General features: G+C 44.8%; 1 protein-coding gene across 1 annotated transcript in view; it reads left to right on the top strand.

Annotated features, from left to right (window-relative positions):
• KLHL6 (kelch like family member 6) overlaps positions 1-26,715 on the top strand; it is a 54,530-nt gene that overhangs the window by 11,344 nt on the left and 16,471 nt on the right. The window contains exon 2 of the mRNA XM_021692581.1: positions 10,904-11,069. Coding sequence (XP_021548256.1) covers positions 10,904-11,069 — 166 coding nt within the window. The remainder of the gene's footprint in view (positions 1-10,903; positions 11,070-26,715) is intronic.

A 26,715-nucleotide genomic window follows, 5' to 3' on the forward strand; every position in this document is an offset into this window, starting at 1 on the left:
CTGAGCTTCAGGATTGGGAAAAGAAAGCAAATGTGAAGTAACTTTATAAATCCTTCACCCACCCATGTCATCCTATTTTAGAGCAAAGCCCAGAAACACAATTCATTTTGAAGTAACTCAAGTTTTGAACTTGTATTTTTTGAACACCTTGAAGGAGAGACATACCACAGCTGTTATTAAATTCTGTTCTCTCGGGGCGCCTGGGTGGCTCAGTTGGTTAAGCGACTGCCTTCGGCTCAGGTCATGATCCTGGAGTCCCGGGATCGAGTCCCGCATCGGGCTCCCTGCTCGGCGGGGGGTCTGCTTCGTCCTCTGACCCTATCCTCTCTCATGTGTTCTCTCTCTCTCATTCTCTCTCTCTCAAATAAATAAATAAAATCTTTAATAAAAAAAAAAAATAAAAAATAAATAAATTCCGTTCTCTCTTATCTACATCTCTGACCTGGACCAACTGCTAGCTTTTAGGGCACCTTCCTATGAATTTTTACAAGTTCTCTTTGGGAAGATCAATTAGAAATAGATGTCCTCTTCTCTGAGGACTGTCATAGTCCACCTTAGGGCACGAGGCTTAGGGAGTGTGGCAGGGGCTGGATTTCAGCCCCAACTCTAGCACCTATCTGAGCAGCCCTGAGTACAGCCCAATATATGGTAGTCCTTCTTCACCTCTTTGGCTTTAAAACTTCTCTCCATTCCCAGCTGGAGCATCTCCTGTCTTCCTCTCCCCTCTCCCTCTGGATCTGTGTCACAAAAGCCCAAGGACCAGGCCTGGCAGTCCAGATTCCTCCATGGAAGCTGGTGGAGGGAGAAGTCTAGAATACATAGATGATCACCTTTGCTCTGTCACAATAAGGATAGCCTTTATGACTTGGGAATACCTTGGAGTGAGGATTGGGGCCAGTGCCAGTTCACATGTTTCCAAGTGGTCAGAACTAGGGAATGCTCAGAAAATCTTGAAGAGGCTGATCCATGACTTCTGGATAATGACATGGAAGTCATAAGGAAGCCAGCATGGGGTCCTGGGGGTTGGGATGGAACATGTTTGGAAAAAGGGGGTGATAAGGAGGCTCCGGGACAACAGCTTGGTCAGGTTGTGGCAGTGGATGTAAGCACAAATGCTGACCCTGCTCATGGCCCAGTGGGAAGTGAGAATCAGAGCAGACCTCATTGAAGAGGGAAGTGGTATTTTGTTAGGGGAAGCCAGGTTTCATCTCTGGCAAGGAGATGGAAGATGTGCCAAAGCAAATTAAGGTGAAGAACAACCACCATGTTTTGTATTGTAAGATCTAAGTCAGGAGGGCTTAGGGTAAACATCATGGGCCTGAGGTTCCAATTTGGAGAATCACTAGGTAATACAGTTCCCTATACACACACTTTGTACCAGGAGCTCATTGTTATTTGTTCTCATGGCAGTTAGAGGAGAAATGTGGGTTTGGAGAGTGTGGTGTAAAATAGGCAAATCCACTTGGCTGGCAGGACCAAGTACAGGACGGCACTGCATGTGTAGCTTCCTTCTATCTACTTATCCATCCATCCACCCACCCACCCACCCATCCACCCATCCACCCATCCATCCGTCCATCCATCCAACAAATATTAAATGTCTACTGTGGGCCAGCAAATAATTGAGAGAGAAATCGAATCCAGCCCCTTGCCTTTCAGAGCCTTATAAATCTAATAGAGGAGAAGACTCATTAAAAATAGGCTGAATAGGGGCACCTGGCTGGCTCAGTTGGTAGAGCATATGACTCTTGATCTTGGGGTCGTGAGTTCAAGCCCCACATTGGGCCTAAAGTTTACTTAAAAATAGGCTTAAAAAAGGCTATGTAGAGTGTACATAGAGAAGTCTGTCTAGCTCAAGGTTGTTGAGGTAAACAGAGGCACATGCTGGAAACTGTAGTTGTTGGGCATAGCTGCATCAGGGGAAGGGGTCGGGGGTGCATAGACCAGACTCTGAGGAGCCTTGAATGGCAATATTGAGAGTACATTAACATTTCGTTTTCTGGGCACTTTTAATACAATCTTCTTTAGCATTTGGACCCATTTGTTATTCATTATCCATTTGTCTGATTGTGTCAGTCAGGACCCCTCATTGCAAATGCCAGATACTCAGTTCAAACTGGTTCAAGCATATTTAAAAAAGAAGTTATTTGCTCACATAATTTAAAAGTTCAAGGGTATTGATTTCAGGTCTCATTCGATCCTTGTGTTCACATAATGTCATCAGGACTCAGTTTCTTTCTCTGTCTCTTGTCTCTACTTTCCTCTGTGTTGGTTTCTCTCTCAGGGAGGGTCTTTACACATGGAAGCAAGAAAATATCCAGCAGCTCCAAAATTTTATTTCTCCCAGCTCAGCCGTTAGAACAGAGAACTTCTCTTTCCCAGGTTCCAGAGAAAGTTCTAAATTGGCTTTGATTGGACTGGCTTCTTCCTGTGCCCATCCATGAACTGCTCCCTGTGGCATGGGAGATTAATATGTGACTTGGACTATTCTTACCCTTGGTCTAGGAGGTGGGGCTAGCTCCCTCCAAACCTCCCAGACTGATATTGGAGGAGGGATAGTTTCCCAAAGGAAAATCTGGGTATGCCTACTAAAAAGATTAGGAATGATGTTGGACAGGCAAAATAAGAACTGCCTATTATATTTTTGTAGTTGAGTCATTGCTGAATCCTGGCCATAAGCATTTGCTGTGATTGATGCTCTATCCTGCTTGATCTTGCAGGATAGAACAAGCCCTTCTTTCTGTTATACATTTGGATGGGCTGAGTTACATGGCATGCCGAGGCCTCAGCAACGGTCCAGTGGGGCTGGGAGGGACACTAGTTCTGTAGAAGCATAGCTGGAGTTCTGGTCTTCAAAGGGTCCATGTGCAGTGTCCTTGAGGTGTGCTGAACTTGGGCAAGGAGTTTGGCAGAAGGCAATTCTGTCAAGGCTTGATGTTTAGAGTCAGGTGGGGGCAGCTCTGGGGTTCTAGCTCCTCTGCCAGTTTGGAGCCAAGACTCAGCCAGCTGCTGGGGGTTCAGGGAGCTGACTCCAGGCCCCAGGTAGAGATGGCAGCATGTGGTTAGTCATGTCTCTAGAGATGGCCATGAACCGCCAAATTCATCTCTGAAGGCTTGCCTCCAGGTGTGTGAGATTCACATGTGAACAGCAGATAACAGAGAATTGCACACTGTTTATTATTAATAGGGCTGTGGCAACACTTCCTGTTTCAGAACTCGTAAGTCTAATGAACTGTGTTACTTGAATATAAGTTGCAGGGGCCCCATCTATACAGCTAATCTAGAGGAAGACTTAAAAGGCCAGCATGAGTCCAGCTTCCATCTGAGGCTATGTGACTCCCCCCACCCCCAGTTTGGGAGGCAGCCTTAGGCCTCATGGAATTCTAGAAGGGCTGGAACTCAGAAGGTAGAAGGGAGAATCTACAGGGATGGTGGATTTTCAAGGGCACGTCTGTCCCAGACCTGGAAATTTGTGCAATCTGCTCCTTTTCAAGGTGAGCCAAAGGGGCTTGTGTTGGGAAGTGAGTTGACCTCTCCCTAGGGCACTGGTTCTTAAATATTGCTTTACCAAAGAATTATGGGTGGGGCTGGGGGAGTCTAATAAAATTCATATTCCCAGCCCCATTGCCAGGGATTTTGATTCAGCAGGTCTGGGGTGGGTGGGGTTCAGGATTCTGCATTCTTAACAACCACCCCAGGAATTCCAATGCAGGTGTCTAGGGACATACTTTGAGACTCACTGGCTTTGAGGTTGGAGTGTCTGCAGCCCAGGGATGTAGGCAGAACTCTAGTGTTGGGGGACACCTGAGTGGCTCAGTCGGTTAAGTGTCAGACTCTTGATTTTGGCTCAGGTCATGATCTCGGAATTGTATGATTTAGCCCCACATTGGGCTACACGCTGAGCATGGAGCCTGCTTAGGATTCTCTCTCTCCCTCTGCCCCACCCTCCCCCAAACTCTCCTCCAACCTGCTCACAGTCTCTTTCTCTCTCTAAAAAGGAAAAGAAAGAAAGAAAGAAAAAAAGAACTCCAGTGTTGGGACCTCGTAAGGCTTAGGGAGCACCTTGAGGTCAGAAATGAGGCTGAGCCAGATGTTTATGTCCTTCTTTTTGTTAGGAAATGGTAGGTGAAAGGTTTTGGTGCCTGGGGACCATCAGAAGTGTTGTCATCCCATGCTAGGTCACCCCTGCATCTACTGCATCTGCTGACTCTACTTTTTTACATTGACCATCCACATTGTGTTTATATCCAAATAATCTCTTCTTTTTTTAAAAAAAAATTTTATTTATTTATTTGAGAGAGAGAATGAGAGAGAGCACATGAGAGTGGGGAGGGTCAGAGGGAGAAGCGGACTCCCTGCCGAGCAGGGAGCCCCATGTGGGACTCGATCCCGGGACTCCAGGATCATGACCTGAGCCGAAGGCAGTCGCTTAACCAACTGAGCCACCCAGGCGCCCCCAAGTAATCTCTTCTTAATGATAGTATTCATCAAGCAGCACATAATTACTAATTTAAAAAAAATTTAACCAATTGTATATACATCAACATTTATATTCTTTCTTTTTGGGGGTGGGGAGAGGCAGAGGGAGAGGGAGGGAGAGAATCCCAAGCAGGCTCCACGTTCAGCACGGAGCCCAATGTGGGGCTAGATCTCACAACCCTGAGATCATGAGCTGAGCTGAAATCAAGAGTTGGACACTTAGGGTGCCTGGGTGGCTCAATTGTTGAGGGTCTGACTTCAGCTCGGGTCATGATCCCGGGGTCCTGGGATTGAGTCCCATGTCGGGCTCCCTGCTTGGCAGGGAGCCTGCTTCTCCCTCTCCCACTCCCCTTGCTTGTATTCCTGCTTACGCTATCTCTCTCTCTGTCAAATAAATAAATAAAATCTTAAAAAAAAAAAGAGTTGGACACTTAACCGACTGAGCCACCCAGGTGCCCCAACATTTATATTCTTAAATAGAATTTAGCTCATTTAACCAATGTTAGAGGTATTCCAGTGCTGAATGTCTCACTGATGCAGAGTTAGTTTCAGGGATAAATGGGATGGTGAGGGGATTAGAGGAAGAACAGAGCAGGGGGCAGCATGGGTGGAGCTAGCCTAGGAATGAGATAGTGGGGATGGTGGGGTGGGTGTTGGTCTACGGGCCTGTGACTGGGATTAGAGGTATAGGAGGCAGGGGTTTCAGAGGCAGGCAGGTGTGGAGGCCCAGGGAGGGGATAAACCATAGTAATGTTGGGCTGGGTGAAAGATTCTGAGTCGGTAACATTTAGGATCTGCAGGGGCATGTTAGCACACATCAGAGGTCTACATGGAATGTTCCAGTGTGGCTGTGTCTTTTCCAAGCTCCAGGCGCTGGACTTGGGGGTGTGATGGGAGTTCTCTATGGGGGTAGAGGGCACATAAGGCAGGCCTCCTGGGTCTGATTCTCCTAAGGGTGTTTGATAATTTTGGAGGGGCAGATTCCTGTCAAAGGCAAACACACAGGGGTTAGGAAGGACAAGTTCATTTGTTCATTCATTCACCATTCATTTTCTCCCCAAATATTTACTGAGTCCCTTCTAGGCTCCAGGCACTCTTCTAGCCCCAGGGATACAGTGGTGAGCAAGGTGCAATCCATGCCCTCACTCAGCTCACATTGTAGTGGGGAGACTGTTGTTAAACTAGTTAATTTCAGGTTGTGACAGGTTGTAAAGAAAAAGATAGGATGCAAAGATGTTAGGGAGTGACTAGGTTGGGGGCAGCATCAGGGAAGGCCTCTCTGAGGAGGTGACTTCTGAGCAGAGACCTAAATGACGTGAGGAGTAAGGCTGGCAGAGCTAGGAAAAGAGTGTGGCCCAGGCTGTGTTTGGGGCCACACCCTGACTTCATTCCAGAACACTCTTAGGCCCATGGAGTTTTTTATGGCTATTGTGGGAGACGAGCTCACTTGCCCAGCCTCTATTTTGGGGTTGGCACTGACTCACTGCTGAGTGTTGGGCAATTGGCTCCCTGCTTGAGACTATTTCTATTATAAATTGAGGATCGTAATAGCTACCTCTGTTTTACAAGAATCTCATGAGAATTGGTCAGTGTCTGTAGAAAGTATTTTTTATTACACAAAAATTTTATTTATCTCAAGTATAAGCCAAGGAGTAAATGATTAGCAATTAACTCAGCTTTGTTTCAGAGAGCGAAACTTGGTCTGGTTCACTTGGTGCTCATTCAGTTGATGCCCCCAAAGGTGGCCTTGAACTCCTGCTGATTTTCTTGGTTTCAGAACACTGTTGAGCTCCAGACTAAGAGCTCAAAGTCCTAGATTCTCATCTCCATTCTATTACTGACAACCTGTATGGCCTTGGGCAATTCACTTAACTTCTACCTCTATAGTCTATCAGCTATGAAATGGGTATAATAATCAAAGAAGATACTGTTCTTTGTCCCATAAAGTGCTACAAACATAAATGTAAGAGATTACTATTATTAAAGTGGAAATCTAGGGGTGACCTACCTTACATAGGTTATATAACTTTCATGGGGTCCCAACTTTGCCTAAGTGTTTGTATGGACTGCCCAAGAGAGCAGCAGGAGGCCTGGGAGTTTGGTCTATGAGAAATATGTAGATCTCTTCTAGTTTTACCTTGTCAGTATTGAGCATGATTGTGGCCCAGGAGAGTGTATTTAAGGGACAGAAAATCAGTGACAAAGTCTCAGAGGAGAGCAGAAAAATACTGGGACTTTGGGAGCCAAAGCAGGCAAAAAGAGCCCTAGAGAGAGGGCTCTGTCTTTAGGGCACTTCCTTTCTCTCTCCCATGAACATTTATTGAGCTCCTACTGTGTGACAGGCACTGTGCTAATGTCTCTGGACCAGACTGTGTAGCCCTAGCCCTAACTCTGTTCTGGAGAGGTAGTGGACAGAGTGCAGTGACTCTGACACCCACTTACCCGATAGGCACCAGGCCAAATGCTGGCAAGTCAAGAGTTGCAAGACAGAGTGTGATGGGCCTGCCTATTCCAAGTATCTCCCACTAGCCTGCCAAGATTCCTCTGATCTGGTCTAAAATGCCTTCCCTTAGTAAGTGCTGGGTATTGTGCTAACCACTTTGTTTATATTATCTTACTTAATCTTCCCAACAACTCACTGGGGTAGGGACTATTATCATATCACTTTACATAGGAGGAAATGGAGGTTTGCTCACTTGTACCAAGTCATGTAGTGAGGTAGCATCAGAGCCTACACTAGACTACAACCCCCTTTGCCTTCCAACAGCCAGCACGGCAGGCTCTTCTTCCTGCCCTCTCCTAGCCTCCTAGAGCCCCTTTGCTTGTTCACACATCCACTCACACACACAGAAAGCCAGAAGTGCCTGAGAATTTACCTACTTCTGGGGCAGCCCATAACTAAGACTGTCAGCAGGTGCTGGAGAATCACAGACCAGCTTCTTTGCCTCTTGTGGGGACAACTCTGGAGTGTATTCTCCAGCAGTCCCATGCAGGATCAAGCAGAGTTACTTTCTGTTGACTTGTCTTGCTTGACCTCCTCCTTTCCCCTGTCCTGCTCTTCCTATATCCCTAACACATCACTAGCTCACAAGGGTCAGCTTCTGAGCAATCAAGAGTCCCACTCGGGTAGGGGCTGAGCTGGAGCAGGATGTTATTCAGTGACTGATTCCAAGAGAGAATTCAGAAGCTGTGTCTAGCAGTGACAGCCTGATCAAGAGTCCAGATGACCCCAGAGATCCCAATAATTGTGTCACATGGGAAATACATAGGCTTCAAAAGAGCCCCTCAAAGTGCAAGGCACTGACTTAGACATTTATATACCTATCTTATTTAATATTAGAACATCTCTCTATTGGGCTTTTCCAGTTTTCATTGGAGCATACAGATTCAACAAAATTCACCTTTTATTAATCTTAAAATCACATTGTAGGTGAAATAGCACTTCTAAATTTCACCTTGGTGGGACTCTGTTGATTTGTTGCCTCGGTTATGTGAAGCTTCATTCAACCCCATCATCACTGCCCACCCTCTCCTGCCAGATGTCCTGTTTTCCATATTGATGTACATGACATTCATGTGGGTGGCATTCACTTTACCCCCTGAGATGATTGGTGATCTGAGTGGTGCTCTAGAGCTTTGCCATCTAATAGAATAGCTACTAGCTGCATACAGCTATTGAGCATTTGAATTATGACTGGTCTGAATCAAGATGTGTTTTAAGTACAAAATATACATGAGGGATTTTGAAGTCTCAGTGTGGAAAAAAGAATGTAAATTATCTCATTAATAATTTAAAAGTATTTATTATATGTTGAAATAACATTTGAGGTGTATTGGGTTAAATAAAATTAATTTTATCTCTTTTTACTTTTAAAACCAGCATTACTAGAAAATCTGAAATTACACATATGGCTTGCATTATATTTCTATTGGGCGGCGCTGCTCTAGGGACTCAAAAAAGGGAAGGTTTAGCAAGTGAAGTTGTCCAAATCCTGGACAGGCTTAGCTGGGAAGAAATTGTGTCCTTGCTGTGATGGCAGGGTTCTTTATCGGATGAGGAGGCAGCAAGGTGAGTCCTATGTGATACCACTTTAAAAGGCACGTGGTTCTGCAGATGACTCTATGCCTCTCTGGCCAAGAGGAGTTATGGTTGACAAAAGTGGCTTGTAAATCAGCCATCTGCCCAAATGACATCACTGCCTCTCTGCTTCCAAGTTGGGATTTAGTAACTTTGCAGAATTCACATTTGTTCTTTCTTTCTTTCTTTTTTTTTTTTTTTTAAGATTATATTTATTTATTTGACAGAGACACAGCGAGAGAGGGAACAAGCAGGGGGAGTGGGAGAGGGAGAAGCAGGCTTCCCGCCGAGCAGGGAGCCCGAAGTGGGGCTCGATCCTGACCTGAGCCGAAGACAGACACTTAATGACTGAGCCACCCAGACACCCCTTTTCTTTCTTTCTTGCTGTCATAATCTCGAGGAGAAAGAGGCCAGTTGAGGGGAGAGAAGAGGAGGAGAGAGAGAAGGGTGGGAGGATTATTATTGATTACAGTAAGGAGCTGGGAAGGACACAAAGAGACCCTAGGGAGAAGATCTCATTGGTTAAAACAAAAGGTTCAAAAAGTCAGCTAGTCAAGTGATTTCTCTCTTTCTCTCTTCTTTCTCTTTCTTTTTCTCAATCTCTTTCTTTCTGGGGACTTTTGACTTTTAATGTTTATGATTGTTCCTGGGAAACCAGAAACAGTTACTTTTGTTTTGCAGATTAGGAAATGGGGGAAAGAAACTGATGAGGGATTCCCAGAGATAAATAGGAGGTGTGGAGAAAGGAGGAGGAGCAGGATTTAGGGGTAAATCCTTCTGTGTTGACATGGAAGTCCCAGTTTGGGGAAGTGCATTCTATCATCGGGGCTGAACCCTGGGGCCTTCCCATTTCAATGACCTGGCTGGGAGATAATGGCTCTCTAAGGGTCCTGTTCATGTGTCTGAAGTTCAGGAGGTCCAGTCGCCTAGTAGGATGGTGACTGCCTCAATTAGTCCAGTTTCTGGGATGAGGCTTTGGCATTGTCACAAGCCTCCCAGCTCTGTTTGGGTGCAATTAATGCATTACTCTAAAGGCACCTGTCACCAGCAAACTAAAGTGAGAACACACCCGTTAAAAATGTTCTTTTTGAGTCCTGTTTCTGCTCCCTTCAATGGCTCCCCATTGCCCACTGAGTAAAAACCTAACTCCTTAGCCTGCCTCCAGTACCTTCCACAATTAAGACCCAGGTTATCTGGCTGCACTGATCTCTCCCTACCCTCTCTCATAGCCCCTGGGCTCCAGCCAAACCACATGCCTGCTAGATCCTCTGCATGCCCCACACTCTTGCATCTACTTCCTGTGTTTATTACCTGGAAGTCCTATTCACAGTTGTCACATAGCAACATTTTCCTTCTCCATGAGCAGCGATCCCTGGCCAGCACAGCACTTTGTAAGTCTTTTTGACCCTTGTAGACTATTATTTGTGCATATGTGTCCCTGCTAGGGGCTAGGGGAGAGACTGTCTGTATTAGCCAGCCTGGGCTGTCATAAAAAAATACCATAGACTGGGTGGCTTCAACAACAGAAATTTATTATATTTTCACAGTTTTAGAGACTGAAAGATCAGGGTGCCAGCATGGCCAGCATCTAGTGAGGACTCTCTCGGCTTACAGACAGCCACTGTGTGCTCACACGGCAGAGACAGAGTTTTGGTGTCTCTTCCTCTTCTTTTAAGGACACCAATCCTATTGGATTAGGACCCCCCTCTTACAACTTCATTTCACCTTAGCTATCTCCTAAAAGCGCTATCTAAGTTGGTGGGTTAGGGCTTCAATATATGAATTTTAGGGGGACACAGTGAAGTCCAGAGACTGCTTGATATTTAAATCCCTTTCAGGATTTTGAGCCCCAGCTGGCCAGGCCTGGGTGTGGGGACAGCCTCCAGGCCAGAGGAAGGCTGGAATGAGGACTGAGAATGAAGTCAGAAACCCTCTTGTGGGGTACCTAGTCATTAAAAAAGTACAGATAAGGCCTGAGCAGGGGAGGGGCCCCACAATGCTCCCAGAAGAATCTCCAGCACTCTGAGCCATTGAAGTAGTTCTTTGGGCCAGTAAAGTAGTTCGAGATCCCACCAGCTTGGCCAGTAGGGCTCCTACTGTCCCTTCAGATCTGGGACTGCTGTAGGGACCATAGGTGGGCACAGCAGAGCAGGACAGTTCTGTTCAGTAAGTTTCGATTGAATTTCTGGTGCGTGCTGGGTATTGGAGGAACAGAGAACAATCATCCTGGGTCCTGACCTTAGGAACCTCGCAGTTCCATGGGGGCAGATGGGCGTGAGGGGGGATCTATTTTGACCTAGAACTAAGAATCACGGTAGGACTCACATTCACTCATCTTTCTTCCAGGGCCATGTTCTGCAACGATTTAAAGGAAAAGTATGAGAAGAGGATCATTATCAAAGGGGTCGATGCTGAGACCATGCACACTCTTCTGGACTACACCTACACCAGCAAGGCGCTGATCACCAAGCAGAATGTGCAGCGGGTCCTAGAAGCTGCTAACCTCTTTCAGGTGTGTGAACAGTCTCAATGCTCTCCTCTGGAGCAGGGGAAAGCAGCGACTCCTCAGAAATCTGCCTGGACTGGCTCCCAAGCTCATACCTGGCACACATATATACACTACACTCACACACACACTTAGCTGGGCCTCTACTTACTTGAAAGTCAGAAGAGACTCCTTTGGAAATTTCCTGAGAGATGGTGAGATGCGGCATTGACTTCTTAATGCCATTAAGCCAGAACAGCGTGGTGCCTGGAATCTATACTTGGTTCCTAACAGCAATGACTACAGTTTGCTGAAGGCTAATTGGAGCCAGGGTTCCAGTCATCACTTCAATGCGTAACTTCTTTTTTTTTTTTTTAAGATTTTAAAAAATTTATTTGAGAGAGAGAGAGAGAGTGAGCAGGGGGAGAATCTCCAGCAGACTGCGCTGATCCCTGGGGCTCAATCCCCAGGACCCCGAGAGCACAGCCCCAGCTGAAACCGAGAGCCAGATGCTCAACCGACTGAGCCACCCAAGCACCCCTCATATATATAACTTCTAATCCTTAGCACAACCTGGGGAGATAGTTACTTCTCCCTACTTTACAGGAGGGAAGAGTAATAATGTACAGAGAGTGGGTTATTTGAACCCCGGGCTTTCCGAGTCCAGGAGCTACATTTTTGCAGTACAATATGCAGTGTCTCTGGGAGCAGTGTCTAGATTTTGGGGCACACAGGACCTTGCCTGGTCAGCACTTTGTGGTGGGTGTGGAAGAAGAGCACTTTTCATGAGGGTTATTACAGAAGATAAAAGAGAGAACCCTCGGGATTAAGTTTTATGGTTTCCGTTTGACTATGTTTGTTTCAATCCGATTACAATTATATTTAGCTTCATGGAATAATTAGACCCATAGATTCTGTTGGTTGCATCCATAGTTATCAGAGGGGCTCCATCCCCCATTACCATCTTTGCCTAGGTCTAAAAGTACACTTGAACTTGGTTTCGCCAGATTAAGCAGGGAGTGTCTCACTGAGGTTGAGATTTATGACAGAGTCCAGGGACAAGCCCAGTCATTCCCAGGGACTGGGACAAACATCAGATCTTGTGCATGGTTTGGGACTTTGGGAGGTGGTATCCTCTTGGATCCTCTGTAGGTCAGCAGTTAAGGGGAAACAAAACAAAGTCTGGGAAGGTGAGGAATGAGGGGCCATGAGTCAAGACCATGGACAGTGGGATTATCTTTGTTGAAGCTGGAGTCTAGGCAGGATCTGTGGAGTCCAGCAAGGAAGGGAGAGTAGAAAGAGGGAGGAAACTCTATGAAACAGCACTGATTAGTTCCGAATAATTGTTTGCCAATTTTATTGTCTCAGTTTCTTCAGGGCATTTTCCGTCAGGGCTGGTCACGCCTTCTGGTGATGTGTCCAAGTCAGTTACCGCACCCCCCGCCAACACACACACAAACAGCCTTCCCCCTTTCTCCATCCTGACCTGCTTACCCCTTCAGCCTTACTAACCCGCAGGGGAATACTCTTCTTTCTGTGGAGGGAGGGACTCCTCAACCTCACTCTCAGCAGCCCTATCTCATCCCACTTCCCACCCCTGCCCGTACTGCTCCAACAATCTAACCTCAGGGAAATCCTTCCCTGATAGGGCCTCTATTTAGTTTAGCTTTTGCCTGGGGACTATAAGACAGCTGCATGTATTCTACACTGGGTGTGAGGGTGTGGGAGTATTTACAAATCTTTACTTAGCCTCCTTATTTTCAGTATGATGTCCTCATGTGTCTTCCTCAATTTCTGGTGTCCCTGGTCCAGAACCTCTATAATCTCAGGGTCCTGGGATGGAGCCCCGTGTCCGGCTCCCCGCTCAGTGGGGAGTCAGCTTGAGGATTCTCTTTCCCTCTCCCTCTACTCCTCCACCTGCTCGTGCTCTTTCTCTTGGTCTGGTTTCCCCAGAGGATAAATCTTCTTTTCTAGTGGGAGTGGAGTTGTTAGATCACAAGAGGTGGGGAGGAGTCCCAACAGGCTTAAATTCTTCTTAAGGTGGGGCTGATACCAGGGGTGGTATAGATACCCAGATGCCCAGAGCACTCTTCACCTGCCCTGGCCTTGCTCTTTCCCTGGGACTTTAATATTCCTGCTTTCTGGGGTTCTGAGGGACAAACTCCTTTGTAGGCACTTGGTCTGACCTCTTTCCTCTCAGCAAAGCCATTTGCCAGTCTTCATAGTCTGTGGTTTGGGGTTACTGATAACTCCCAGTTTCATGGAGGAGGGAGTTTGTGTTTCTGTTTCTTGTTCTCCTTTCAGTTTTGGGTGATTTTAGTAAAAACTCTTTAGATAGTAAAGAGTTTTGTAATGTTGCAAATATTTTCCATTGGTTATTTGACTCATAATTTTTGGTTATGACTTTTTTTAATGTACAAAATTTAAAATTTGTGTTTCGTCAGATCTGTTGATCATTTCCTTGATGTTTTTTGCCTTTGTTATGTGTTTTTAGAAAGACCTTCCCCGCTGCTTAAGTATATACTTATTCACTTATAATTTCTGTTAGTCTTGTTATATCCACAGGTTTGATACTTAAATCTTTAATGTATCTGGAAATTACTTTGGCATTAAGTTTCTCCTTGTCCTCATCCTCTTTCTCCTCCACCTCCTCCTCATTTTCTCTTAAGTGGTGAGCTTCAATAGAGATTTTGGTTTTAATCAGAGGTGGAAGGAGGAGGAAGACAGAGACAGGATAGAGATAGAGCGTGCTCAGTTTATTATTGATTCCCCTATTCTGGTATTCCCTCACCTTAAAATTTTCCAAATCTCATTCACTTTCTAGGCAAAAAATACTAAGTTTCTCTTTGAGGCTATTTTACTCATTTTCCTATGAGTGTTAATTCTTTTTTTTTTTTTTAAAGATTTTATTTATTTATTCATGAGAGACAGAGAGAGAGACAGAGGCAGAGGGAGAAGCAGGCTCCCCGCGGAGCAGGGAGCCCGATGCGGGACTCGATCCCAGGACCCTGGGATCATGACCTGAGCCGAAGGCAGACGCTTAACCGACTGAGCCACCCAGGCGTCCCTGAGTGTTAATTCTTTTGAGAACAAGAGAAGAGTGATCTGGGCGTCTGGGTATCTATTTAACCCACTTTCTGATTTCTGTTGCTTCTGGATGACTTGCTTTGAAGTCTTAGATGTAGAAAACTGGGACTATCTTCATGCTTGAAAGCACCACAAGGGACAGAAGTTTATAGGTTGTTGAAATCACTTTGTGGTTTTAAAAAAGTATTTATTCATTTGAATGAATAAAACATACCCTTATTCCAAATTCAGAAAACAGAAGGGGAAACAGTGGAACATTTTGCCCTGTTCACTTTTGACCATGTCTTGCTGTCCTTCATATCCTATGCACAATGTATATGTGCATATATCACTCCCACTCATTGTCTCCAGTTTTTAAACGTGAATGTTGGCACACTATACACCCTATTTTGCATGTTGCTTTTCTTGGCTTTACAATATATTTTGGAGATTGTTACAGATCAGTATGCATAGAGACTTTTCTTTCTTTTCTTTAAGGTTTTATTTATTTATTTGAGAGAGAGAGAGAGAGTGAGCACAAGGGTGGGGAGGGACAGAGAGAGGAGAGGCAGAGACTCCCAGGCAGATTTCCTGCTGAGCCTGGAGTCCGACCCGGGGCTCGATCTCATGACCCCGAGAGCACGACCCCAAGAGCACAACCCAAGCTGAAACCGAGTAGGATGCTTAACCGACTGAGCCACCCAGGTGCCCCTGCATAGAGCCTTTTTGATGGCTGCATAATGTTGTTGGGGTCTCCTGAGAAGTGGAACATGTCGAATTATCTTAATGGTCTCTTATAAGGCAGAGTGGTAGAGTGGAAAGAACATGGGTGCTAGAGTCAGGCAGAGCCTGGGTTTAAATCCCAGTTCAATCATTTATTTGCTGTGTGGATGTGGACAGGTTATTTAGATTGTCTGAGCCTCAGCTTTCTTATTTGTAAAATTAGGATGATAACAATACCTATACCTACCTTTTAGGGAGAGTTATGAGGATTTAATGAGATGCTATTTGTAAAATGCCTGGCACATAATAGATGGATAGAATTTTCTTCCCATCATTTGTGCATTAATTTTAACTTTACTTCGGGCAATTTGAACCTTAAGTAAACTGGGCTGACATTGAGCTGTGAGAACATTTTCCTATGCCATCCCCAAATCTTTGCTTTTACCTGGATTAGAATTATAAGAGACCATGATTTAAAGTTTTGTTTTATCGTGTTCATATGACACTTGGTTAGTAGAATGAATTGGACTGGTGCTATATTTAATTAACTCAGGATTATAGATAGAGAAAAGTGTGCCAGAGTTGGCACTTTATCTTGTTATTTTAGAACATCCACAGAAGCCGATACCACCTTTGTGGGACTGAAATCAATGGGAATCAGAGTATCTTGGTGTTCTCTACCCAATCCGGTGGTAAAGGTTTTTAGTTGTCACACCATCGCTGATCCTCAGCTGTTCCCTCACTTTCTTCTTCTCTTTTCAGCTCTCTTGCTATTATCCATAGATTGCTTCTATGCCAGAATTTCCCAGTCCAGAAAGAGATCTTTTGATTGACCCAGCCAGTCACCACTATTGCTGTTTGAAAAGAGCTTTCCATGCGAGGCAACTTCATGAGTTGCTGACCTCATGAAGACGGCTAACCCTGGGGTCAGTTACCATTACCATTGTCAGTTGTCATTGGTCCAATCATCTGTGCCCAGGGTAGGACAGTTTCTTTTAGGAGGAAAGTTAGTGTGGGCAGGTACTGAATGAACTGCCCATGAGAGGAACTTTGCAGTAATCTAGCCATAATTTATTGGTGAATTATGGGGAGAAATGTATTTTCTCCAAGTAGTTTCTAGAAAGGTAAGAGTAAGAAAAGCACCTACGAGGAAAGGCCTGAGTGACCCTTCACATGGGAGGCAGGATTTTTGAGATGAATGTCATCCAGTGGGGGCCCCGAGAACTTGCCTTAGCTGGAACTTCAGGCTCTTGAGTTCTAGATGAGCAAGGCAGTCAGAAACTGTAGAGACTGTAGACCTGGGACAATGGCTATAAGAACTTGGTAAGATTCTTTAGTTTTGGAGAACTGCCGTGTTCATTTGGAGAACTTTGTCATATTCGTTACTTTCATTTTTATTATTAAAAACTCATGAAAGAATATGGACTCGTGAGTTTATCAACAGGGCAGCAAAAGGTGTAAGGTCAGGGAGACCAGCTCACCCCTCATTTAGTTTTGGGACAGAGGATGCCTAAGATAATAGAACAGCTGGTTAGAAGAAGGAGTTTAGAAGCTGAAAAGAGATCAGGCTGAGTCCTGAGGGCTGACATGAGGAAGGAAAGGGGGGCTTCCAGAGTGGGAGCCTGGTCATCTGGCTGGGCCTGAGAAGACACAAGCCATGACATGCTCTGGGCTGAGATCTGTATGGACGAGGTAGCCATGTGGTCAGTGGTTGACCCTGATGGCCTGGGTTGGCTTCTTGGCTTGCTCATAGTACATAAATCATAGTACATAAATATTTGTTGAATCAATGAAGGCGTGCATTGCTCTTGTTCATTACTAGCTGAATATGAGGACTGCCTCAGAAACTGCTCAAGACCCCATCAAAATTTGCCCGACTTGCCTTAAGAGGACGCTAAGAAGCCCACTCCCGGCTTTAAGAAATGTTGTGGGCTAGTAGAGGAAGAAGTATTCCACAGGTTAATACTAATAACTACTTCATTTGTAAGCACCTACTAAGTGCCAGGCACCTAGCAAAAGCAGATCTCATCACTGCAAGTTACAGATGAACCTCTGTTGTCATTGACAGAGACCCACAGATTGTATGGACCCAACATCAGAGTAGTCAGTTGATCCAAGCAAGGAAACCAGCCCGACTATTTCTTTGCTGCTATCTAGATAAAATCCATCTGTTGACCGAAGCACCCTCTCCCACACACCCCTTTGTCAACCAATGTTACTGTGTGGCCACTGTAAGTGATCAGATATCAGGGTTAATATCCTGGTCCACACAGCAGTGATAGTTTTGCTTTTCAGAGCATTCACTATGTGGCAACTCTTGCCTGTACGGTTTCATTTAAAATGAGGTCAGTATTTTTACCCCCAATTTAAAGATGGGAGAAATAAAAATTCAGTGATGTAAAGTAAATGTTCAAGGTTTCATGGCTAGTGAGAGAGGAGCCTGAATTTCACTCCTGTCTGCTTACGCTAGCCTGTGTGTTCTCCACTCCACACACTGTGTCCATCTGTCAGCACGAGGCCTGAATCAAGCCATGATCCTAAAGGCAGCTGGGGTCGTCAGCAGCCTCAGGGCTGCCCAGTGGAAAATTCTGGGAACCAGTGGGGCCCTGTAACTGTGTCAGGGGGCAAGACTGGCACAGCTGCCACCCCTCATGCCTAACTCCCTCTGGGGAAACTGGGACACTTGGGGCCACCAGGTGTCCCCATCTCAACAGTGAGCCTGCTGCTGTCCAAGCAGCGTCTCTTTAGTCTTTACAGTTCTGTGTTTAATCTCAATGGTGACTCTTTTTTATTTTTAGGTATAACTTATATTTAGTAAAATGCACACATCTTAAGTGTATAGTTTTTTATTTTTTACATGTGTTTGCAACCATGTAACCTCCACCCAGATCAAGCTCCAGAACATCCCTGGCATCCCAGAACACCCTCTTTAAAATCCGGGTTGCTTATATAATTACAAGGGGTGTTTACAGAATGCTAGGACATAGCAGAAAGAGGCATCTGGCCCAGGCTTACCATGGTTATTTGCATCATTGGTCCATGCTGGCACCTGCTGGAACATCTGTGTTCCCATCAGTCTCTCTCTGATCATTGACACCCCCGCCATCAGCTGAAAATTCTCAGGCCCACCTGGTTCTGGCCCTCAGTCTTTGTGGGTCACTTTGCATTCTCTTTGTCCCATTTGCCAGGCCTCCTCAGGTCTGCCAGTCCCCTCTGCAACTTCTGTGTCCCTCTCAAGGACACACAAGAAACTTCATTTGCTCTCCTGTGCCAGTCTGGAACTCTAGGGAACTTGGAGCGACTGGCATAGACCCCCTTTGTCTAGAAACAACACATTCTAGCTTCTCTTCTGTGGCCACTCTGCTGGACTGCTGCTTTTCTGATTTATTTTGGCAGTCCAGGCACACATTCTTTTGCTCTCAGATCCACAACCTCTAAGGAGCTTTTTGCATCTCCCTTACTCTAGAGTTTGGCCTGAGTTGGGAGGCGGAACATCGTCTCAGGGACCCACACCTGCTTCTCACTCAACTACTAGACTCTTTCTCCTCTTTCTTCCTGGCCTGGGAATCATTGTTGGAAAAGCTGGCTCCTACATTATCATCCATTCTCCTATATCTACTGCTTTGATATAAACTTTATGCCTGGACTCTTTGGTATTCTGGCTTTTCCACTTCAAAGGGCCCAGTTATTACCACTAATTGATATTTTAAAACTATTTTCCTACTATAGTTCTGAAAGTGTATTTAGAAACTTAAAAACCAAAATTGTATTCTTCTGTCTATCCTATTACCCCTTCCCTGGATATGAAAGCCTGAAATGGCCTAGTTGCTGTCTGTAGGTTGTAGAATATAGGAAGTGAGATACGGGTTTTAGTTGTAATGAAAACCCATGTTGCTACCAGATTCTGACTTTTACTTCTACCTAATTACCACAAATTACTAACCATTTTCTATGTGCAAGGTACTTTATAAGAAACTATCACGGGGAAATAAAGATAAAAGTTATAAATGTAGATCACATTTATTTAACCATTTGTCGTATTCTTTCCCCTACATGATCCCATCTGATGTTGACAATATTTCTGTGAGTGGGCTGGCCAGGGAGTGCCCTCACAGTGAAACTACAAGGTGGGCTTTATGATTCTCAACACTTTCCAGAAGAGGAAACTGTGGCTCACAGAGAGTGAAGCTATGATCTGGGGCCTAAACACAGAACTTCTGACCCCCATACTGCCACCCACCACTACACCCAAAGCCTCAAAAGCAAGGATTTCCACTGAGCTTTCAAACCACAGAGCAATCCAGCCAGACCCCGGGGCAGAGTGTAGGAGTAGAAAAAAGTTCTGGGTCTGAAGGAGGTGGCATTGAACTGGACTTCACAGAATGGGTAGGATTTTAACAAATGGCAGCTGGGTTGGAGGAAACGTATTCTAGGCAGAGAGAATTTGTAAGCAGAGACTTAAGTTTCTACCTTCTCTACCTGCTACCTTGCCTATTACAGCTGTCTGCTCATGGATCTGCTTCTCAGGACTTGGCTTTGCTTAGATGCCCTACTGCTTCTGTGCCCAGCCCCCTGACCTCCCAGATAACCCATATCCTGAGCATCAAACATGTCCCAGACACAGTTATTCCATTTAGCCCCTCCCTGGCTTTCATCCTATCCCTGGGCTGAGTCACAAAGCTCCAGCTGTGGCCCTGGCCCGTTGAATCTTTGTATGGCCCATGTGGTTCCCCCACACCCACATTGTGTGCTGCTGGCCTGTTGGGGGCCCCACTGGCTCCTCTGCAAATTCAGGGGCTGTCTGTTGCCAGAATCTTGACCAAACTTCCCACACCCTTTCCTTTCCCTCTGAGTCCACTTCTGAGGTCAGTCTACCTCTACAGTTGCATCAGTCCCCCAGCACCTAGCCCACCTTAGTGAGTGGGCCTTTTTCAGGTTTTGTTCCCTTCCTGCCCACCCCACATAGCTTTCAGGGACCAGCAGACCCCTCAGCCAAGTCTAGAGCGAGGACTGAAAGTTTGGAGGGAGCAGAGGACATCCTGGAGGTAGGGGGCACATATTCCCATTGGTCTGAAATAGATGTATCACCTGAGAAAGAGGGAAAGGGGCAGGGTTAGAAGATTAGGAATAGTGGTAATTTACAATTTTTAAGTATGAAGACTCCTCTTTTTTGGGGTGGGGGAGCAGAGACTCTTAAGCAGGCCCCACACCCAGAGTGGAGCCTGATGCGGGGCTTGATCTCATAACCTGAGATCATGACCTGAGCCGAAATCAAGTCAGATGCTTAACCGACTGAACCAGCCAGGTGCCCCTGAAGACCCCTCTTTAACATCAGTACACACCCCATAGGAGAACAACTTTACTTTTTATAACTATTGTCTGAGAAGGAAAATGGTGACAAAAAATTTACTATGATTTCACAAACAGTTCACCAAAAAATCACAATTTCAAATGATTTTGACTTATTAATCTCATCAACAAATTATATACTCTTCACAAACACTGATTTGTTGGGGCTTGAAGGTAAGAATACCAGTGTCTTTACATACCCTTTGCAATAACTATAAGGTCGCTTGGGGACTCTGGTCGATGGAATTGCTGATTTGGGCCAAAACAGGACTTCAGTTTTTCTGGAGTGGATTTGAAGGCACCTCTAGGGAGATGTGGAATTACACTGGTTAAGTCTGTTAAGACCTCATATTCTGGAAAGCATGAAGGGAAGCAGAGGAGGGCCAGTGGAGATGGGGGGCAGGGGGTCCATTCTCATTGAGGCAGATACTTCTCATGGGAACTGCAGCCACGTCTCAAGTGGTTTCTTTGATTGTATTTTTAGTCTCCCTATTTGAGAGTCAGGTGCCTGACTGTAACCTTTTGCTCACATGTCCCCTCAAACAGGAAGTTGGCTGTCTGTTGCCATTATCTGTCATCTCTCAGCTTTAATAAACAAGTTCATGGGTCAATGGGACAGGCTGAGAAAGAAAATTTACGCTAAAGTCCTAAGTAATCTTGAATATGAAGAAGCAAAAAGCATATATATTGTAAAGAAAACAATTTCTTTTTCCCATGACTGCCCTGCACATCAGCAGTTTCCCAGCCACTGGTTAGGATGCTGCTCTACACCCCTCACGTTCGGAAGTATTTCTTGAAGCATATTTTGGGGGAAATGTAGGCAACTTGGAGATTCTCACTACGCTTGTCCTCATAAGGCCTCTTCAGACTCTCCTGGAAGTTTGTTAATTCAACAATGCGACAGTTACAAAGGCAGTGTGATGGCCAGTGAGAAGAGTGAGCTAGCCATGACCTTGAGTGTCATCTGTACCACCTATTGGCTGTGTGACCTTAAGCAATGCACTTAACTCTTTGAATTCTCTAATTCTTCCTCTGTGCAAATGGTTTGTACTAATACCTACCTTGTTATTACTTATTAAATAAAATATATTCGTTAAAAAAATAAAATTTGTTCATTAAATAAAAAAATGGATGAGAAAGTGTCTAGCACAGATCTTGGTACATACTAGGTATCCAAAAACTATTTTCCTTCTCTCTCTTTCCTTCCCTTCTTTCGGCAGAATTTGTGCAGGTGCTGTTGGAAATAAAAACACAAGTATGACCTAGAATCTGCCCTTGAGATGCTTGACCATAGTACAAGGGAGAAATGTAATCTGTGCTCCATGGAGGGGCAGGTGAATTGCCCAGTGGAGCACAGAGTAGGGAGGAGTTGATTCCATGTTAGGCAACTGGAGAAGCCAAGAAGGAGAAGTGGCTCTTGAGAAAGAATCTCATGAATGGGTAGGATTTCTCCATGTCTTTTCCCTTCCCTTCTCTTTCATTCTCCTCTTTTCTTCTTAAGCAAGTACTGACCCAGAATTAAAAGTGTCCAGAGGCAAGGAAGGCTTAAAGCACAGTCTGGTTAAGACTCTCTGGTCCTGTCAGCCTGGCTCTCCCTCTTGTGTTGACTTTGTCCTCAGGTTCATGGATACTAGAGAGCAACTCAGTGTCTCCTGTAAACTCAATTTCCAGAAAACTGCCCCATGTGCAAACAAATGTTTGCACACCATTGTAGGAGTTCACAGACTCTGGAACCCATCCATCAGTCCCAGATTTAACACTCTGAATGAAGAAAACAGCCTTGTGTAGATAAGGTGATGGTCATGGTACTCTTTCCCTTTTTTTTTTTTTTTTTGAGGTTAACTTGAAAGGGGCCTTTTCAGTTGAAATTGGGGCAAACTGTCCTGAGTCTTTTCTTAAAAAGTGGAGCTCTGGAGTCAAACTGTCCTGGACAAGGAGAGCAGGATTTTAACAGATAGTGATGAGGAAGAAAGCTGGTCCAGGCTAATGAAACAGCATGAGCACAAAAAAGCACTGTGACAGGCGAGCTTAGGAATATTTGGGGAAGGTGAGCAGACAGGTCTGACTGTGGAAGGGTTCCATCAGGGAGAGCCCTGGTGACAGTGCACAGCTTGAGGGGTAAGAATAAGGCTATGTCTTCACTTTCAGGGAGTGGAATCACTGAACTTTGTTACATAGCATTTATCACAGTTATAATTTGACACTTGTGTGATTATTTGATTAATGTCTGCCTTCCCCACTGGTCTGTCAGGTCCAGTGAGCACAGACACTGTGTCTCTTTCTGCTCAGCTCTGTACCCCCACACTGGCTGATGGCCTCCTACATAACAGATGTTCAGTACACATTCTGGAAATTAACAGGTGGATGAATGAAGGAATGAATGATTTCTGGGTAGGGAGGGATACTTTGGATCAATGTTTCTAACAAATCTGAGCTCCAGTACTTGGTGTGATTCTCTTTCATGGTTTCATTCTTTGCTCATCAGCAGTCATCAAGCAGGGGTAGGAATTAGCACCTTGTCGGCCAAGCCTTCCTTTGGGCAAATCAGATTATTGAAGCTCTCCTTGGTGAAGTGTGCAAATCATGGTTGACATCTGCCAAGCCCTTGTTCTGTGCACACACTGTTTGACCTGAGGTAGCTTGAAACGGTCTAAAAACATGTGTTTCTGGAATCAGATAAGACTGGTTCAAATTTTAGCTCTACCTCTTATTAGCTTTAAGTTTCTGAGGAAATTACCTCACTTCTTTGGATCTCCTTTCCTCATCTATAAAACAGGAATAACAAAATCTATATAGTGTTGTGAGGATTAAATTATCTGGGTAATATAAAGGGACTGGCATATAGGAGTTATTGTTTTATTCTTTACATTTTATTTTATTTTCTCATTGTGTACTTGAAAATCGCAAGGAAGTATTTATTTTATTTTTTCTGATTTTAAAAGCAACCTCACTGGGGTGCCCGGGTAGCTCAGTTGTTAAAGTGTCTGCTTTTGGCTTGGGTCGTGGTCCCTGGGTCCTGGGATTGAGCCCTGCGTCTATCTGGCTCTCTGCTCATCAGGGAGCCTGCTTCTCCCTCTGCCTGCCCCTCCCCCTGCTGGTGCTCTCTCTCTCTCTCTGTCTCTCTCGCTCTCTGATAAATAAATGAAATCTTAAAAAAGAAAAAGCAACCTTCTATGGGGGCGCCTGGGTGGCTCAGTCGGTTGGACGTCTGACTCTTGATTTCGGCTCAGTTCATGATCTTAGGGTCATGGGATCATGCCCCACTTTGGGCTCTGCACTGGATGTGGAGCCTGCTTGGGATTCTCTCTCCCTCTCCCTTTGCCCCCGCACCCTCCCCCTGCTCCTGTGTTCTCTGTCTCTCTCTTGCAAAAACATAATAATAATAAATAAAATAAAATAAAAACAACAACTTCATGCTCAGTGTAGAACATTTGTTCTAAACAGCAAAGTCTAAAAGACAAATTAATAACTTTATAAAACTGCATTTGAGATAAATGTGGATAGCATTTTGACATGTTACCTTCTAGTGTTTTCTCCATTCATGAGAAACTTTATTTTATTTATTTATTTCTATAAGAAACTTTATTTTAAATAGAGAATTCTGTCACATGGCACACAAAGCAAGGGAGTACAAATAGATGAACAGTGAAAAGTAAGTCTTGCTGGGGCGCCTGGGTGGCTCAGTTGAGCATCTGCCTTCGGCTCAGGTCATGATCCCAGCATCCTGGTATCAAGCCCCACATCGGGCTTCCTGCTCAGTGGGGTGTCTGCTTCTCCCTCTGCCTGTGGCTCCCCCTGCTTGTTCTCTCTCTCTCTCTGTCAGAAAAATAAATAAAATCTTTTAAAAATAAAGAAAATAAATAAATAAATAAAAGTAAGTCTTCCTTTCTACCCTGACCCCAGCTACCAGTTCCCCTCCTCAGAGACAACCACTGTTACCAGGTTCTTAGGTGGCCTCCCAGTGACAGTTTACATATTTAGAAAATTTATTAATTTTCATATCATCTTCTTCTCACGCAATCACTGGAATAGTGTACCTGCTGTTTGCACTGGAGGCTGCCACAAAAGTGAGTTCCCTTTCAGTGCTCATAGACACCGGTGGGCAGAGCCACAGAGGGCTCTGGTGACAGGTTCTGAGGGCTCAGCAAGTCTTGGTCTCGGTTGTATATTTTTACTCTTTGAACTGAAAATCTGCAAACAACTGAACAGGTGTTAGAATTCTCAGTCTCAACCGTTTCTACTGTTGCTCATGCGAGGAGTAGATCTGCAGGCGATGGCTGGGGCCAGCAAACAGGGCGGTCTGAGGCCAAATTCAAGCTTCTCCAGCATTTCATTGACCCTCAGTCAATGTTTTCTAAACCTACAACTGGAATGAGTGTTCTGACATGGAAAGATAATATGTTGCAATTGGCATTGACCCAAAAATCCTAGAATGCTTTGGAGTGAAGGCCGGAGCCTAAATCAATATGGTGCACTCTAAGACCAGTCCTACCCCCCCCCCCACCCTTCAGGCCTCACAACCCTGCTACCTTCAGCTCGTCACTGGAGTGTCTCCTCTGCGGGTTACACCCCATTGGATGCAGGTCTGTCCCATCCAAACTCTCACTGGGCCATCTGACTGCCTTCAGACTGGCCCTACCCACCAGGTCCTCTCCACTCAGCCTTCCTTTTTCCCTCCTGTTAATTAATTCATCAACCCAAGAACACTGAGAACTTGACCCGTTACTGGCCCGTGGACAAGGAAGGGGAGATAGGAAGTTAGACTTGTTCAAAGCTAAGCTCCAGAGAGCAGTGAGTAAGAATGAACTGATGCATTTGAATATTGTACACCTTAAACTAATATAACACTGCATGTGTTACATTAAAATAAAAAAAAAATGAACTGATGCATTTGAGACACCTCATCTGTAAAATGAATATTAAATAATATAATGGATATGACAGTGCTTTGTAAATGGTTAAGTGCTATATAAGCATAAGGGACTCATATTTTTATAAGAATGATGATAATTTAGGGGCGCCTGGGTGGCTCAGTCGTTAAGCATCTGCCTTCAGCTCAGGTCATGATCCCAGAGTCCTGGGATCGAGCCCCGCATCGGGCTCCCTGCTCGGCGGGAAGCCTGCTTCTCCCTCTCCCACTCCCCCTGCTTATGTTCCCTCTCTCGCTGTGTCTCTCTCTGTCAAATAAATAAATAAAATCTTTAAAAAAAAAAAAAGAATGGTGATAATTTAAAACTAAGATATGGAAACCAACAATTTTACAAATGAATTTTTAACTTACAAAAGTGCTATTTATTCATTTTAGAGGATTTTTAATGTTTAAAAAGTAAGGGAAATTCTCAGAGTCTTATTAGAAAGTGTGGTACCTTACATTATTTATACACTATCTTCCCTTTCTATACCTATGGGACTGTGTCTATGGGAGGATTATTTTTCCCTTGGCAACAAATTTTGCCACATGACTTACTCTGGCCAATTGAGTGTTAGTGGAAATGGCACATGCAACTTCCGAGCTGAAGTTTTAAGAGCCTTGGTGAGGCTCTGCCATCTTTTTTCTCCCTGTCACATCTCAGCTCAGGGCTTTTCTGTCATCCTGGGTCTTGGAATGAAGACCCCTGTAGGACATGTAATGCGAGTGAAAAATAATTATTTATTCTTGTCAGCACCTGAGATTTGGGGGTTATTTGTTACTGCAGCATAAATTGTCCTAAGATACCAATATACCGAGATCTAATAACTGTTCTAATAACTAATATTTTGATGTATACCCTTCAGTCTTTTTTCTATGCTAATATTCTGTATATCTTTTTTTAAGATTTTATTTATTTATTTGACAGAGAGAGAGAGAGAGAACACAAGCAAGGGGAGTGGAGAGGGAGAAGCAGGCTTCCCACGGAGCAGGGAGCCCGATGCGGGGCTCGATCCCAGGACCCTGGGATCATGACCTGAGCCGAAGGCAGATGCTTAACGATTGAGCTACCCAGGCACCCCAATATTCTATATTTTTTATAAAAATAGGATCATAATGTACCTATGATTTTGTGAAGTGCTCTTCTCATTTCATCTGCAAATATTTTAGTATATATCTCTAAAACACAAGGATTCTTCTTTAAAAAAAAATTTATTTATTTGACAGAGAGAGACACAGCGAGACAGGGAACACAAGCAGGGGGAGTGGGAGAGGGAGAAGCAGGCTTCCCGCTGAGCAAGAAGCCCGATGTGGGGCTCGATCCTGGGACCCTGGGATCATGACCTGAGCCGAAGGCAGACGCTTAACGACTGAGCTACCCAGGCACCCCAACACAAGGATTCTTCTTGAAACATAATCATAATACCATTATCACACTTAAAATGAACACTAATCCAAATAAGGTCCAGACTTTGCACGAGGTTGATGTGTCTCTTACATCTCTCTTCATTTCTAGGTTCCTCCTCCCCGTCTTTCTCTCTCTCCTTTACCCCCTTGTGATGTATTTGTTGAAGAAACTGAACTGGTTTTTCCGTAAAGTTTCTCACAGTCCAGATTTTGCTGATT

This window comes from Neomonachus schauinslandi, chromosome 1, assembly GCF_002201575.2.
Source record: "Neomonachus schauinslandi chromosome 1, ASM220157v2, whole genome shotgun sequence".
In the NCBI taxonomy this organism is placed as follows: Eukaryota; Metazoa; Chordata; class Mammalia; order Carnivora; family Phocidae; genus Neomonachus; species Neomonachus schauinslandi.